The sequence below is a fragment of the Sander lucioperca genome, chromosome 21 (assembly GCF_008315115.2).
Source record: "Sander lucioperca isolate FBNREF2018 chromosome 21, SLUC_FBN_1.2, whole genome shotgun sequence".
Lineage (NCBI taxonomy): Eukaryota > Metazoa > Chordata > Actinopteri > Perciformes > Percidae > Sander > Sander lucioperca.
The window spans coordinates 4,629,416-4,645,269 of record NC_050193.1 but is presented as its reverse complement, the minus strand read 5'-3'; the positions used below and the strand labels follow the sequence as shown (position 1 = coordinate 4,645,269).

General features: G+C 43.7%; 1 protein-coding gene across 4 annotated transcripts in view; it reads left to right on the top strand.

The window, feature by feature from the left end:
- Positions 1-10,579: 10,579 nt before the first annotated feature.
- The window catches only part of si:ch211-278a6.1 (SRC kinase signaling inhibitor 1), an 83,868-nt gene continuing 78,593 nt past the window's right edge, over positions 10,580-15,854 (top strand). For 3 of the 4 annotated variants that reach the window (XM_035997072.1, XM_035997071.1, XM_035997073.1), the window contains exon 1: positions 10,582-10,723. In XM_035997072.1, coding sequence (XP_035852965.1) covers positions 10,699-10,723 — 25 coding nt within the window. In that variant the 5' untranslated portion in view covers positions 10,582-10,698. Of the gene's footprint in view, positions 10,724-15,854 lie in introns of all 4 variants that reach the window. The other variant, XM_035997067.1, reaches the window with a different exon arrangement.

Here is a 15,854-nt window from a genome sequence, read left to right as displayed (position 1 = left end):
GAGGGAGTTGTGGATCTAACACAGCGCCGCAGAAGCACTGGCAGAGGACATGTTTGCAGGGGTTCAGTCTCCGCTCCCCGTGCTTACTAGCTACAAGGTGAGTTGTGATTCTTTGGTGGAGGTTTTTTTATGTCCCAAGGGTAACGTTACAACAACACTAGTTGTAATGAAAGTCAGTCCCTCCAGGATTTCGCGGCCTTTCTTTGAGATTGTTGTGGCCCAAAATGCCTGATTTTGCAGGAGTTTTTGTAAAAAATTGCGATAAAAGTTGCGATGTCTTTTGTATGTTTGTTGCAATGAAGTTGCGGAAGACAGTGAAAGTTGCAAAAAAAGTTGCGATTTATTTATTTATTTTTTTTTTTTGTATAGTTCTTTAAAAATAAAAAGGAAACTTGTTTCGTGGAGAATAAAACTACTCTGGGCTGAGATTTCCTAGTAACCTTACCAAAAAGGCTCAGGATGCTGCAAATATTGGTATAATATGAAAATGGTTGGTGGATTTAAGACAAAATATAATAATGTATTGAATGAATCAAATTTGAACATATGTGTCAGTGGCTTGTTACATTGTTAGTTAATTTCCTAACCTGGCCTGGGACACACATTCATACGGTTTGATAAAGTACTTATTGGACTTCAACTTATCACTTACAATAACCAGAGTAGCTGTCCTCAATTTAGGTCATTGTGTCGTCTCATCTCCGGTTTTTCCTGCATCCACCGTGTGTTTGCCATGGATGTATTAAGAGAACGTGTGTGCGGGGAGAATTGTATGAGCAGCAGCCCCGCCCGCTGCAGAGAGCCGACAGGGTTGAAACAGCAGCCGCAGACTTTAGAGTGAAAAAATGTTACAGTGTACATTGATAAAATGTATACAGGTTGGCAGGACGGTCTGAAATGTTTTGCATGGTCTTTCGCTGTATGTTTTGTTGGTAAATGTGAAATGTTCGAGTCTCGTCTTCATATCGGAAACAAGCTCTCTCTCACTCCTGCTTGGTCAGTGGCACTCAGAGTCACATTATACTGACGTAAAGTCTGGCACGTGGGACTGCTGGGATTGGTTGAACTTGCGGGAAACTCCGGTTATTGGTCAAATTTGCGGAAAAGTTGCGGTGATTGGTCAAAATTGCGAGTCGCACCAAAGTCACGGTGATTGGTTGAATTTGCGTGAATTGGTGCGATCGTGACATTGCGAAATCCTGGAGGGACTGGAAAGTGTCGAAACGTGTGTGTGTGTGTGTGTGTGTGTGTGTGTGTGTGTGTGTAATATGAGACCTGCTGTATCGTCTCCAGTGTTTGTGTATGTGGTTCCTCAACCCAATCAGCGCGCAGCTCATCCAAATATTCATGAGCATACCATATTTGGAAGAAAAGCTGTTGTTCCAAATAGAGCCAAAACACAGGGATGCATAAGGGCCAAAAAAAAATAGCAACCAATGTTACATACCCTATTAGGAGACCTTAAGGAACAGTGTGAAATACCCTATAATATATAATCATTCTATCACCCCTTTAAGGTTAGGGGACCTTTATGGTTATGGTCACTTGACTTGTTTCGGGCATTTGCTAAAACAACTGAGGCTATTGGGGAGCAGAGTCACCTGCCTTAATGTGTATAATAAAAGTGAGCAAAATGCAAAAAATATGACATAGATGAAGTTCACTTCGCCGGGTACGACTGTGGCTTGAATCTGCCTTGTGTATTCAAACAACCTGAGGAATCATTGAGCTCTCCCTGTGTACATTTAAAGGGGCGATTATGGTACAATATGGTCAACACAGTGCCAGTGTTGACAGTTACTATTAAGCCATTAATTAAGAAATATGATAGAGAAAGAGCTGAATGTTTTACAGCTAATGTAATCAAGCTGTGTTGTTAAGATAACAAATTGGGCATACAATATTTAATTCATTTAAAAACAACTCATTTTACAGTAGCCAAATCAGACATTTTTGAACAGTAACTACTTTGTTGCTATAGCCTATTCCAGGGTTATTTTTTTTACCTTGATAGCAAACACATGTTCTAGTGAAACTGACTCATGCTTTATAGGTACACTGCTGTGGGTGTTTTGAGGGTTGACACAGAGCCAGGAATGAAGAGCCCAAATTAAATTTCATCAAGGGCCCCCAGTAGATCCGGGGCTGCCCTGTTGAGCAGAGAGAGCAGAACATAAACTCTCCAATATCGTTCATAAAACACACATTTCTGGCCTCATAGACAGAATAGAATGAGAAATGTTTTCATATAAAGTAGACAAAAGACGGTTCAGTTTGATGCTCCTCTGTACATTTTTTTGCCTTTTTCACCACCATTAGACATTTTACCCTATACTATCTTATCCTCTCCCTCCCTTTGCCCCCCTGTGATAACCTTGAGCCTCTCTCATATGGTATTCTACATTTTTACAGATATGACAGCTCATTACTGCTGATTTTAACTTGCTGTTTAATACAGATGTCTCTAACTGCGGCAAATTAAATAGCTAATTAGTGGCTTCATTAGTGATACAGTCTCTTTCTCTGCACACAGATTATCCAAGTCAACATTTGCGCGGACAAAGACTAAACAGAAATGTCACTTTTACAATGTGTAAAACTGGTGCCTTATTGTCAGCAGAACCTTGCTTTTTTCTTACAAGGACGTCTGGATTTGCACTGATAAAGTTGAGTACAACAGTTGAAAAGCTGCTTGCTGAAGCCGCAAAGCCTATTAAATAGGAAGCGTTTATAATTTACCACTCTTGAAATATTAATACATTAATACAGCACATCAATAAGTGTAGGCTAAAGCAAATATGAATGTGTTTAAGTGACATTTTTTGAGAGGTGGATTGAGGGTAACGCAGAAGGACAGATATCAGACATAGAGTATGGTGGAGCAAGTGTAGGTACACACACATTCATGTACAAAAGCATCAGTGTGGATTTGAGCTACGCTATTTCCCCCCCTTCCGAGTTGTTAAAATTCCTCATCTGTGTTGCACCGGCAATTTTTTGTTACTTTACAATGTTTTGTCCTGCCTTGGTTACACCGGATTGTTGTGGTCTGTAGAAGCGCAGAGAACTCTCTTTTTTACCTAGTTAAAATTCCTGTCGTCATAGCAGCGGTTTGATGTAGTGGGCTTCTCCTTAATGTGATGGCTGCCAGAGTGTAGGTTGGAATGTAAAGATCCAGACTACCACAAATTAACAGCTAAAAAGTGGGAGTGACAGAGTGTAGCCGTGATGGTGATGGAGCCCACAGTGCAGTACTGCGTAGCCAATAGCCGATCGATATGTCACACAGTCCTGTCCAGCTTCCTGATGAAAGAGCCGGCCCACTCCCTTTGGATCTCCTTCAGACCTCACTGAGTCTTTGTATTATCCAGTGCTGAATACTAATTTGTCCACTGGGCCAGGGACCCACATGCACACTAACAGTCTTTAAACAGCTGCTTAGGACATTACAGAACCATGCGCTTGCATTTTGTTGATTGATTGTTTTAGTCCTTTGTGCAACACAATCTACATAATTAATACACTTTAAAGCATCTTTGGAGTTTTGTGCAGGATGTGTGACAAATATGGGTAATTCAACTCTCAGTAAACTGCAAAGAGAAGCTTTCTCTCATCCATGCTGTAATAATTGTAGAAAACACAATGACAGCTCTATCTGGGCTACCATCCTGGAGTCAAGCATTTAGTGTTTTTTTTCAAAGGATGAAGACTGCTCTCCTCCTCGTCATAGAACTGGGCAGTCATCAGGGATGGAGGATTGATGGATAGACCTTGAGAGGGCAGCTTCACAGAACTGCTGACGTATTACAGCATCACGATTAATGTAAAGCCCTGTCTATATTTGGAAGCCTATGTAACAATGGTGGACTTGTGTTGGGTATATTAGGTTCCTAGTTCTTTTATACAGCATATTGTTGCTCATTTTGGTTCAAAAAATAACATTCATTAGTGTTTATTTTACACTGTATAAAGAAACCAAAGTCATACAGAACTTTGTAAAAATTGTATTTTAAAAATACCGTTTGCAGTACAAACACTCTTTGGTTTAACAGTTTGTTTTTCACTCACTTAGAGGGACTCTGGTGCATAATCAGCAGCTCATTTGTATTTTGTCAGCCTTTTTCACTCTATTAGTGGAATATTTTCTGAATATTCAACGTTGCAAGACTGCAAAGACTTTTTAAACTGGTGGTGGTGAGTCCTCCTGCAATAGGAGACTTGGAACATGTTTTGGCTGTGTGGAGACATAAAAAGGGAGTGAAAAGTAGTTTAAAATGTGCTCATTTGAAAGAGTCTTGGTAGTTTTTGGAGAAAGTTGGTAAAAACTGAAATCAATTCAATCAATCAAATCATATAAAGTAAAGTATATAGGATACAGATTTTTGTTTTATGGGTTCTCTCTGCTGCAGAACATCATGACAAGTCTTTAGTGTCTCTCCTGACACAAGACTCTTTCAGACCCACATTTTCTTTAAAATGACTAACTGTAGCATACAGAGAGAATTTAAGGCTGCCCTCCTTCCACATACATATTGATTCTCTCAATGATGGATCAAGGATCAGATAATGTGCTTCAGTTGTTTACGGTATGATGGTATTAGCACATTGCCTTTATCCTAATCTTCTAAGAGCTGCTGTTTGCTTGTCTCTTGAAAAGTCGTTCATGAGGCTAGGAAATGCTAATTAACAAAAACCAAGGCCTTACTACCCTATGTTTATTACAAGAACGACCAATGACGAGCAAACCCAGCGTTTGAATGTCTTCCCGCTTATGCTTTGGTGTGTGCCGTTGCAGAAGCCCGTAGTTAAGGGAGAGGAAAAGCTGTCGGGAAGCACTGTGAGAGCAGAATAAACAGACAGCACTGTGATTCACTTGCGTTCTTACATTGTTTCATTTTAAAAAGCTAACATCCCAACATGGCTCTGCTGTCTGTTTTGGATTCCTGGTGGACTGATCACATTTCATGTTAATGTTACTCTGCAGCACCAACTCTTCAATGATGGAGAAACTCACTTACACAGCGACAAACACTGACACGCATTCAACACCCAGCCTGGAAAAAGCAGAAATAAAAAGGGTTTTAAAAAGTTGGTCTCATCACAGCCTCTTGGTGTGGCTGACTCTTTGATGCCCCGTCTGACTTAGCTCATTTGTCACAAGGTGCAGCAGCCGGGGCTGTGGGGCTCCTGATCACATTAAACTGAGTTATAGCACCCCCAATAACATTGGAATACTGCAGTGTGGGCTACAGTACAGTCAACAACATCTCTGAGGGTAGGAGGGTAGATACAAAACATAGATGCTGTCAGGGATAAGGAGATAAAAAACAGATTAACGTAAAAAATATAGAAGAGGGACAAAGTTTTTGAGAGAATGGGATACCAGAAACAAAAGAAGTAAGTGCTGACATAAAGGAGTCCCTGGTTTGTAGTGTATAGCAGAGTGTAAAGGGCCATAATCAAGGGAACAATAATGGTGTTTTGTGTGTGTGGATAGTTGTGTATGTGTGGAAAATCTTAGTGAAGGGTGTTCAGGGTCGCTGATCTTATTTTGTGGTCTGCCTCCAGCTGAGGATCAAAGGAGGGCAAAACTCCAAAAACACATTTTAGGTTTCCTCTGATTTTGTGCGCTGCCTTCATTCCATGTCAACTCACACCGAGATGGATGGAACTACAGTATTTCTACACTGCTTGCATCATCAAATACCTGATTACAGACCTAAGGTCAAGCATTTTTACTACTAATAGAGAGAATAGTACAACACAAAGGTGGAAATTTGTTGTTTTGTGACTTCTTACGTCGTATAAGAAAGTCGGGAAAAACTATTTGCCTTTTCTTAGTACAGACCACTCTGTCTTCTCCGCTCACATCCATTGTGAGTGCGTCAGAGAGATTACCTAAACGATACTCAAGTGTCCTTAAATGAGGTAATCTGGACAGCCCTGCCTATCCATTACAGTTAGCGTCATGATTAGCTTGCAGCCATTTACTCAGCAATCCATCCATCCTCTCTCTCTCTCTCTCTCTCTCTCTCTCTCTCTCTCGGCTTCCTTAACTCGTTTTTCCCTTGCTCTTCTGTCAAGCTTATCTTCCATTTTGTCAGTGTCTGCGTTTTCTAAGACCAGTTCTTATCGGCTCAACGGTTTCTTCGGGCTTCCTCTTATCTGTGGCATAGCTTGGCCCCGTGGTTTAGTTGTCCTGTGTGGCCATGCTGGGGTATAATGAGACAAGTGCTTCTTCTTCAGCCACCTTCTCACACATAGATACCAGCTTTATCCCTTTTCCACCAACTCTGTATCTCTGTGTGGGACAGACTGCTTACGAGAATTGTCAAAAGAAGATCAGGCCCAAAAGGTCACAATTGTTTTTGCTGATTTGTCATTTCATTTGTCTCTCTCTCTCTCTCTCTCTCTCTCTCTCTCTCTCTCTCTCTCTCTCTCTCTCTCTCTCTCTCTCTCCCTCCCTCCCTCTCCCGCTCCCGCTCCCGCTCCCTCTCACTGTCTTTCTCATCCCAGGATGCCACATTTGAAGTCAGTAGCACTGAGGTTGTTGAACTGGAACTAGGCAGCGTTAATTAGCTGCAGTGTGAGAGCAATTCTAGGCAGCAGGCTCATCTCCTCCTACTTAGCCCATAGACACTATTTACCCTCACCCAGTCCTGATTGGTATTTCATCTCCTCTTTGCCTTCTTCAACCAGCCCACTGACGCTGCCTTCACTCTGTTTCTGATATCTGGATTTCAGACCCTCAAACTGGCAGTTGAGCCTGAATCTTGGAGTGGTTTGTCTAAAAATCTGGTGTGATGCTGCAAATTAATGAGCGGGACTGCTTTATGGCCATATTGGATGTTGGATTTTTAAATAAATATGATGATCACCCTTATATTTCAGGTAGTTAATTCACTGGATCATCCCCGTCTGGTAATTTTATTCATAATGATGATTTTATAGAAATGTTACTACTGTATATCACAATATATATTATTATTATTATCTCAATCTGAAATTATACACAATATACGTGACAGAGGATTTTATTTCCACTTCCCACTCCTACTTGCATTGTTAGAATAATTAGAGATAAAATACCTATCTGATGTGAGAGCATAGAATAACAAGCAAACCCTTTGAGGGTAGTCGAAGATGGGCGCTTGTTTTTTACTTCTTTGAGGCTGGGTTCAGATGGTCGCACTTGCTCAGCTGTGCTTACTGGTTCCTGGACCTGCGACCAGCACTGGACCATATTTTCTGTTGGTACACACAAGATATTAGATGAGGAAAGTATTAGAAAATATGCTATGGATTGAACGAACAATAGAAAAGTATAGAGCAGACCAATGGGATTAGGAGGACGGATGACATTTAAACTCCTAGTATAGTCACCACCTACTGTACAGCTACAATCCTGGAAAAATGGGTGCACCTCAAGCTTTACTACATCATGTATGATGGAGGTACTGTATAGCTTCAGAGGGGAAAATGCTCACCTGTACATACTGCATCCTCCGACAATACAAATGGTACAGCATCTTCCAGGACAAAAACACTTTGAGGCAGAGAGGAAATGTAGGAGGCAAAGGCGTCAAGCAGAGGCAAGATGGTGGTGAAGAAAACAATTGGAGAGAGATAGATAGAAATGGAAAGATGTAGGAATGTGATAAGCGATGCTATGGTTTAGAGCAGAGACATAGTGAGCTTGGAGAGGGAGGCGGGTGGCACAGAAGGAGGGAGAAAGGGAGGTGGAGGGACGGTGGAAAGGGTGGAGAGCTGAATAAACATCGGGATGATTGAATGTGATGGAGAGAGGCGGAGACAGAGCCTGTTTTCCAGATGCCTCGCTCTGAAGATAAAGGGAAGGAAGGAGCATTGGTCCACTCCAGAGAAATGCTAAGAGGAAGGACAGGAGGAAATGGGGAATGGGAAGAGGGGGCAAACAGGGGGCAAGTAGAGTTCTCCGGTAATACAAGCAGCAAAGCGGAGGACAGGGAGTTAACCAGCTGCAAAGAGACGGACAATATATTGTACCCTTTGTTCCATAACCAATTATGGCCTGTAATGGCCAAATCATTTATTTGCTGATAGAGCATAATTGCACGTCAGAGAGTTTGACTAGTGGTAACTGAGCTAATAAATCTCAGATGATTTACTGCAACCATACAGGCACGCACACAAACAGCCACACACACTCACAGTGGATCATTTAGTGTACACAAAAAGAGTGTTATCCTATCTGCTTACTGATCACAATTCCCTCTCTACTGGAACATTAAGTAAATCTGCAGAGATGCTAATGCAATTACAGCACGCTTGCTTTGTATACAAATCAGAATAATTAAAAGGTCAAAGAGGATGTAGTAAGCCATTAATATCTCATCTGTATGTATTTGTGGGTGCTAAATTGCTTGGTGGGTAGAGGGTTGTTTTTCAAAGGTAGAGGATACACTTTTATGTTTGCTTGTTGTTTACTTGTCCTTGTGAGGCATTAGCTCACAGCGTTAGCTTATGAACATGCTTTATGTGTGTCACTTATCCACACAGGCACAAACAGACAGTATGCACACCAACACACATCCCACACAACACATACATGTGCATGGAGGGAATAGTTAAAAGTGTGTGTGTGTGTGTGTGTGTGTGTGTGTGTGTGTGTGTGAACTCTGTGGGGAGTAAAACTGCATGTTCAGCAGTTGTCAAGCCCTATGTGGCCATTGTTAACCTTGCACCGCTCAGCAGGTGCAGCTCTGCATAGGGTAAGATATCTGTGGGTGTCATCCTCTGCTCTTCTAATGGTGGGTGGGCCTTTGAGAGAGACACACACACACACACACACACACACACACACACACACACACACACACACAGGCTAATGACAGATTTTTTGATAGCAGTAAAAACAATGTGTAAGAACAGTAAGTTCTGCAAGTCATCCAAGTAATGCACCAACATAGTCAACTTAAAAGACTACAAGCTAGTAAAAATGATGCAACTATGCATGATGAAGGAAATGCATTCAACCTGTATATTATGCCTCAAGGACGGACACAATGTTTTTTGTTGACACTGAATGTTAACATAACTTGTCCACTGGGCACTTTTTTAATGTAAAAAGCAATGGAATCTACCATTTCATTTTATTACTTCTGTGGGATCATTGTTTTGTCAGAATTAATGATTTTAAGCAAATTGTAACAAAAAACTAGCGAATTAGTTAATGAAGTTTATACAAATGTTTTGTCTGATCAAAGTTGTAACAGTAGAATATAGTTTATTGCACTGAACATACATTTTAATAATTTATGAGAGTTTGCATACATCTGCCATATTACAATATTCATCAGTATTGCAAGATTGTGAAATATTAGATCTGATAAATGACTGACGCACGCACGCACACACACACACACACACACACACACACACACACACACACACTCTCTCTCTCTCTTGCTCATTCAAAGCAGATTGTCTCACTGTAGATTGGTTTCTTGCCATGCTCTCTGTAGGTTGTCTTCACCTCGAGGGCTGCCTTGACCTCTCCCTGCTTTTTATGAAGGCGTCTCAGGTCCTCTGAATCTAACATGTTAATTAAACATCATCACTATCTCAGAGGAGCAGAAAGCAAAGCATTCATCTTTCTACTCTGATTTTAACCGTGGTTGTTGGTCAGTGCGGTTTCTGAGATTTGCCGAGTGTTGATATAGACCTAAACCCAGGCCCGCTGGTGTTAATTACCACACCATTCCTCTTGCCTCTGATTGGCTATCTTTATCTGAGCAAGGAAACACCCTGGGGGCAGTGTGTGTATACACCACTTTTTATTAGAGCAGATTGAGATGCAGAGATTGACAATCTTTACTATTCCTGTGGGCTACATGAAGTTAGCTCTGCTTGTAAAGATTTCGGAGATGGATGAAATTAAATTTAAAGAGTTTCTCAGGTTACGTCGAGAAGAAGGAGATGGGGGAGGGAGAGGTGTAGGCAGAAGGAGGAGAAAGGGGGAGGAGGGGAGAATGATGAGCGAAAGACGGGGGAAGCAAGCAGGGGAGCGGAGGTGTTGCTGGGGTGACAGGAGAGAAGGATGAAGTGGGACGTGCCAGTGGAGCGTCAGTAATCTGCTGCTCTGGCTGGCTGACAGGACAGTCGTCCATAAACACGATCCATGACCTCCAGCACACAGCCAGTGTGCACAGGTCTACAGTCAGTGGCCAGCAGGAGGTGGCCAGTCTGCAAGGTGTTTTAAGGCCATAGCGAGCCATGTTTTCTCCTGCTTCCCTGCTAGCTTGACACGGCCACTCAGATGGACATAATGAGGGAAATGGAGAGGGAGGCGAGTGAGACAGATAGACAGGGACTCTCAGAACGAGAGAAAAGAGACCATGTTCAGAAGTGGCAGCCTTTCTTCTCTCTCTATTACTCTCATGCTTTCTGTATCTCTCTCTCTCTCTCTCTCTCTCTCTCTCTCTCTCTCTCTCGCTGTGTTTCTTCCCATACTCCTCCTCTCTCCCACCACTTTCACAATCCTTTTGTCCCTCCCTGCCTTCCCTCTCTTTGATTTTTTTTTTTACACAATATTCTGCCTAAGCCAGTGTCCCAGTGAGGTGGCGACGGCTGGGGATGAATGAGGAGATGGGTGGAGGAGGGATGGAGTGACCTAGACAATAGAAGTGAGTTAGGCATTGAGGGCTGAAAGCAGCGCGGATGGAGAATGCTGGGAAACCCTCAGGTGGGCGCTTGGAGATGCTTCCCCTCGTCCCTCTTTTGTATGTCCCAGTCCTTTTCGTTTTAGTCTTTTTTGCTCAATTTTCTATCTCATTTTCCCCTCTCACATTGTTTTTAAAGCATGCTTTTAGTTGGTGCATTTGCGTGGATACTTGTGATATTTAATCTTGATAACCCGCAGCATTGAGGGGACTCTCTGGATGTGTGTGTGATGGTGTGTTTGTCTATTTGTGTGATTGTGGTTGTTGTCATTAGAGTCACGTAGCTCTGCTGTCTGCCTGCCTCCTGTATGTTCAAAGGCTGTGGAGCTTGGTAGCTCCTCCAGGACTCAAGCTGCTGCCTCATTTGTGACAAGCTTCTTCACAAACTGTCATGGCTTTTTGTGTGCCCTTTGGGACTTTTTAAGCCATTTGTAGCCAGTCACTTTTAATTCATTTGATTTCTATTGTTGCTTCTCCTGCTACCACACTGATTCATATTTGCATGTTCACGAGAGCGAACATATTTTTCATATTTGGATTTATTATTGAGGGCTCCTGCTATACGTTGTATATCGAACACGTCTGTTTCCAAGGAGATGTCAGCATGGCAAAATAAAAGCCCTCAGTCACTCTGCGTTGCTACTCCCTTTTCCCACTATGCCTCATTTTCATTTCCCTGTCCCTCTGCTGTCGGCTCATATTTAGTGACAGTGAATGATCTGCGGGAACTAGTTGGATGATGTTAGCAGGACAGCTGGGCCAGCTAGACTGGTTATTCTTCATAATTATACCAGTCTAATTACCTCAGTGACAGCATGGGTGTGTGTGCGAGTAATGTTGTTGGGTGACCACAATGCTCAGAGCGACAAGGACACTGACAAGCAACTAGCCTTTCTCTCGCTAGATATTCCTTCATAACCTCGGGTGAAGGACTGTGGTGAGATGCTAACACACCGCCCTCACACTCCGACACAGCAATATGACAGTAATGAGTGTGTAAGGGGGTCTTTTGTGTGTGTCTGTGTTGGAGTTCTCATTAGCCCACAGGGTTTTAGTCAGTGGAGGCCAACACCTCTCTTTTGTTTTTCCCTTCAAAACACTGAATTGCAAATTAAGAGGTGCGTGTATGTGTGCATATGCATATTTTTTTTTTTTCAAGCGTGCATGCGTCGGTGTGTATGAAGCCTGTGCAGTGATCCTTGATTTACTGCTTGGCCTTCTCTTGCTTTCTTGTATTGTTGCTTCTCTAGAAGAATCTTTTCCCCCTTGTTAATTAGTCAAGTGAACCTCCAGAGCTTAAACCATTATTTATTCATCATGCCCTTAGTTCGATCTCATCACTGAATCGTGTGTGTGTGCATGTTCGTGCGTGTTTGTGCTTGTGTGTGCATTTAGGATCAATGCCAGGGGGATGCAGGGTTCACAGAGTCTGAAGGAACTATAGGGGTCGGGTGGAGTGAGGGTTTGGTGAGCAAACGGAGTCTCGGTCAGAAGACGTCAAGTGATATGGAGTGATGAATAAGAGCAGGGAGAAGGCAGAGTTTGATGCAGCACCAGTGGTATCTTATTTTCTTATCATTCAAGGTGATAATGATTCATTGCATTCAGGTCTGCGTGCTGCATAAAGGGAGAACAAAGAGATAATACAATTAGTGACAGTGGTCAATCAACACATAAATTAAACAATTATACAAATTAACAAAGGAGATGTGGGTTTACTACTCACAAATGCACAGGCTTTAAAAGATAATTCAAACAATCTTTCCACATGAACCATGGCACATGTCTGGCAAACAAAGGAATCCAGTCAGCAGTGCACATGTTAGCAAAGTGACAGTAAATCATGACAAGGCATAAAGAAGGAGAGACTCACATTGACTTATGAAGATGCACACAGGATGCATTGGAGTGCCGGCAGAGAGTGCAAAGGATGAGCTAAACGATTCACAAACAATTTATAGCCAACAGGTGAGGTGGGCGTGGTCAGGTGACAGGTGGCAAAGTATCCTTGAAAGAGCGAAATGGAATTGAAAGGAAATGGAATGGAAGGAGTCTTTTCAGAGTAAGACCATCTAAAACACACACACACACACACACACACACACACACACATACTTACACTCACTCAGAGGTGTACACTTTTAGCAAAGCAACAGCTGACACTTGGGTTTTGCTGGGATTTGTTTAGAGTAGATGCATGTGAGCTCTGCGAAGTATCATAGACGATAAGTAGGTGTAGGTGTGTGTGTGAGACGGAAGAAGCTTTCTTACTATCTTTACTACTACCTCACCTACTTTCATCCTACAGTAAACATTGCCTGTAGCACTGTAGCTTACAATTCTTTTCATTATGAATGTGATATCTTCAGCTTGTTTTTATCTTGGAAATACAAAGATATTCAGTCCACATTGTATAAAACAGAGAAAAGTAGCAATTTCTGACATTGAATAAGCAAGACACAGGGAATGGTTGGGTTTTTTTCCTTGGTAAATGACAATTGAAAAAACGCTTAATATTTCTGAGGATCAGCTAAATTATTTCAGCACTAGTATTGCTTGAGATAACCTCTCAACAAATGTTGTACAACTAACTTCGAATTCGGCACGAAGCCTAAACGAATGTGCACTAAACCAAAGTTTATGTTGTCATTTGTGCGGTAACAAGTAAGGATTTACTTTTAAGAGATGCATCTTAGCTTGGCCTCATTTTTCTCCAGGCACGGGTTGAACTTGAAACTCCGGATATGCACTGTATGTCACTACCGTGGAAAAGAGAAGTGAGATGTGAGGGTGAAATTGGTCGTGAAGAGAGGGGAGAGAGGAGATGATGAAGGGCTGTGGCAGTATTTGTGAGAGCTCCATCTTACCCTGAAAGTGATGTTTCCCTTTGATATATTTTCTATTTCCTGTGCAGTCACATTGGCACCACACGAGCAGTCAACCTCTGTGGGGATGTGTTCTCACCACAAACGTTCCAGCTATATTTTGAATCTATCAGCAATGGCAATTTTCTTAAAACTTTGTTCTTTTTCTAACTTTGTTCGGTGTTTCACTATGGGAATCGCCTCAGCGTGGCCAACTATGGAAGCTCCAATGACACCACGTCTGTCCGTGAGAGACAGGTCGAACTGTGCTAGGGCCACACCCCCTCATATAATCACAGTCGACCAGCTCCTTACAAATCATTCTCGCTTTCTTCCCGTGAAGAAACTATACTAAGCTCCCTCAGCGCTTCTAGGCTAGCTTGGTTGGTTATCTGCTAAACAGTTCACAGACGGACCGTTAAGGACTACATCGCCGAACGCAGTTCCCGACCCAGTCTGGATTTGCTGAGTAAGTACTTCGCAAGAAGTTTTTACCTTGTGGTTACACAGTTTGAAAGGCAGTGTCCGCGTCAAGGCGAACTGCTCTTCTGTTGGCTAGTCGGTAAGATACTGGAAAGGCGACTGAGGGTGGCGGTGGCCAACAGTCATGACCCATGTCTGCCGGGAACCACCTCGAAAGCCACAAACAGTACCCATCAGCCGCGAGCTACACCTAGCTGGGTGGACATGATGGACGAGGAGACCCCGGACATGCCTCCGCTTTTCGAGGACCTCCTCGAAGTGGAACCGGGCTGTGAGGACGCAGAGGGCGATGCCATCTCTGATCTCCTCGATATTGATGGAATGGAGGACGAGGAGGAGGACTCCACGTTCCCCGTTCAACAGTTAAGGCCTCTTAGTGCATCCAACGCTGCTCCCCCAACGGACAGCAACTTGTACAAGGTCTGTAAACGGGTGGCTGCCAAATTGGGGATACAATGGCCGGCAGCCCAGGACCCCGAGGGGGCAGAGAGAGACCTGTATGACGGCAAGATGCTCCCACCAGCCCAGCCGCCTGCGAAACAGCTTCTGCCGGCAGTGCCTGCCTGTATGAAGGAAATGAGCCGGTACTGGTCCAGCCCATTTAAGAGTAAGCTCCCAACCAAGGGTTACTCTAAGCTTGAGATCCACGGGATGGGGGCACTGGGGCTGGCCGAACCCCTAGTGGTGGAGCCTTCAGTGGCTAATCACCTCCACCCAAACCGCCGCTCTCTTTCAGCCTCCCACAGCATTTCTCTGCCTAACAAAATGGGGCGCCTCACCGCCTCCATGTTTCAGAGGATGTACAGATATGCAGCACAGTCCATGTGCTGCATACCAGACTGAAATCCTTGAGGAGATGGGCCGTCAGCTGGACTCAAGGGCACCTAACCCGGTCCTCTGGGACGAAATCTGTGTGGTGAACGACCTTGTGCTGCGCTCCTCACGTGGTGCAGTGCAAGGCTGTGGCCATGTAATGAGGCTTGCAGTTGCAGGTGAGAGGGCCTTGTGGCTGAACCTCTCGGGCCTGAGTGACACACAGAAAGCAGAGGTCATGGACGCAACATACAACCCCACCAAAGGTCTGTTTGGTCCAGCTCTAGAGAAAATGAGAGAGGCCAGCACCCTCAGAAAACAGGAGGGCGAAGCCTTTGACCTCTGCCTGCCCTGAAAACACCCCCGCCCCCAGCAGGGACAGAGAGGTGGCTTTGCTGCAGCAGCAGCAAAGGTAAAACACGGGGCTGCAAGGCCACAGAGACAAGCTGCTGGTCAACAGACTATCCACCAGTCTCGGTCAGACAATCACAAGCCGTGGGGGAAACACTCCTTCGCTGCTGTGGCAGCAAGGAGTCACCCCTCCCACCCCGGAGAGGGGAAGAATTCAATTCAATTCAATTTTATTTATAGTATCAAATCATAACAAGAGTTATCTCGAGACACTTTACAGATAGAGTAGGTCTAGACCAAACTCTGTAGTTTACGAAGCCCCAACTATTACAGTGGTTGCCTCAAGAGCAAGCATTAGCAGTAGCTATTGCGACAGTGGCAAGGAAAAACTCCCTTTTTTGTTAGGAAGAAACCTCGGACAGACCCAGACTCTTGGTAGGCGGTGTCTGACGGCACCAGTTGGGGGAGTGGTGAATGGTGGCAATAATAGTCATAATAAAGATAGTGAAACAGTGATCACAATGGTAGTCGTAGTAGTTCGTGTCATAGTAGGGTACAGCAGGGCGTTACGGGGTGTAGTGTGGCACAGCAGCCTGGGTGGACGCGGTTGGATGCGGCAGGACGCAGTCGGACACTGCGGGGA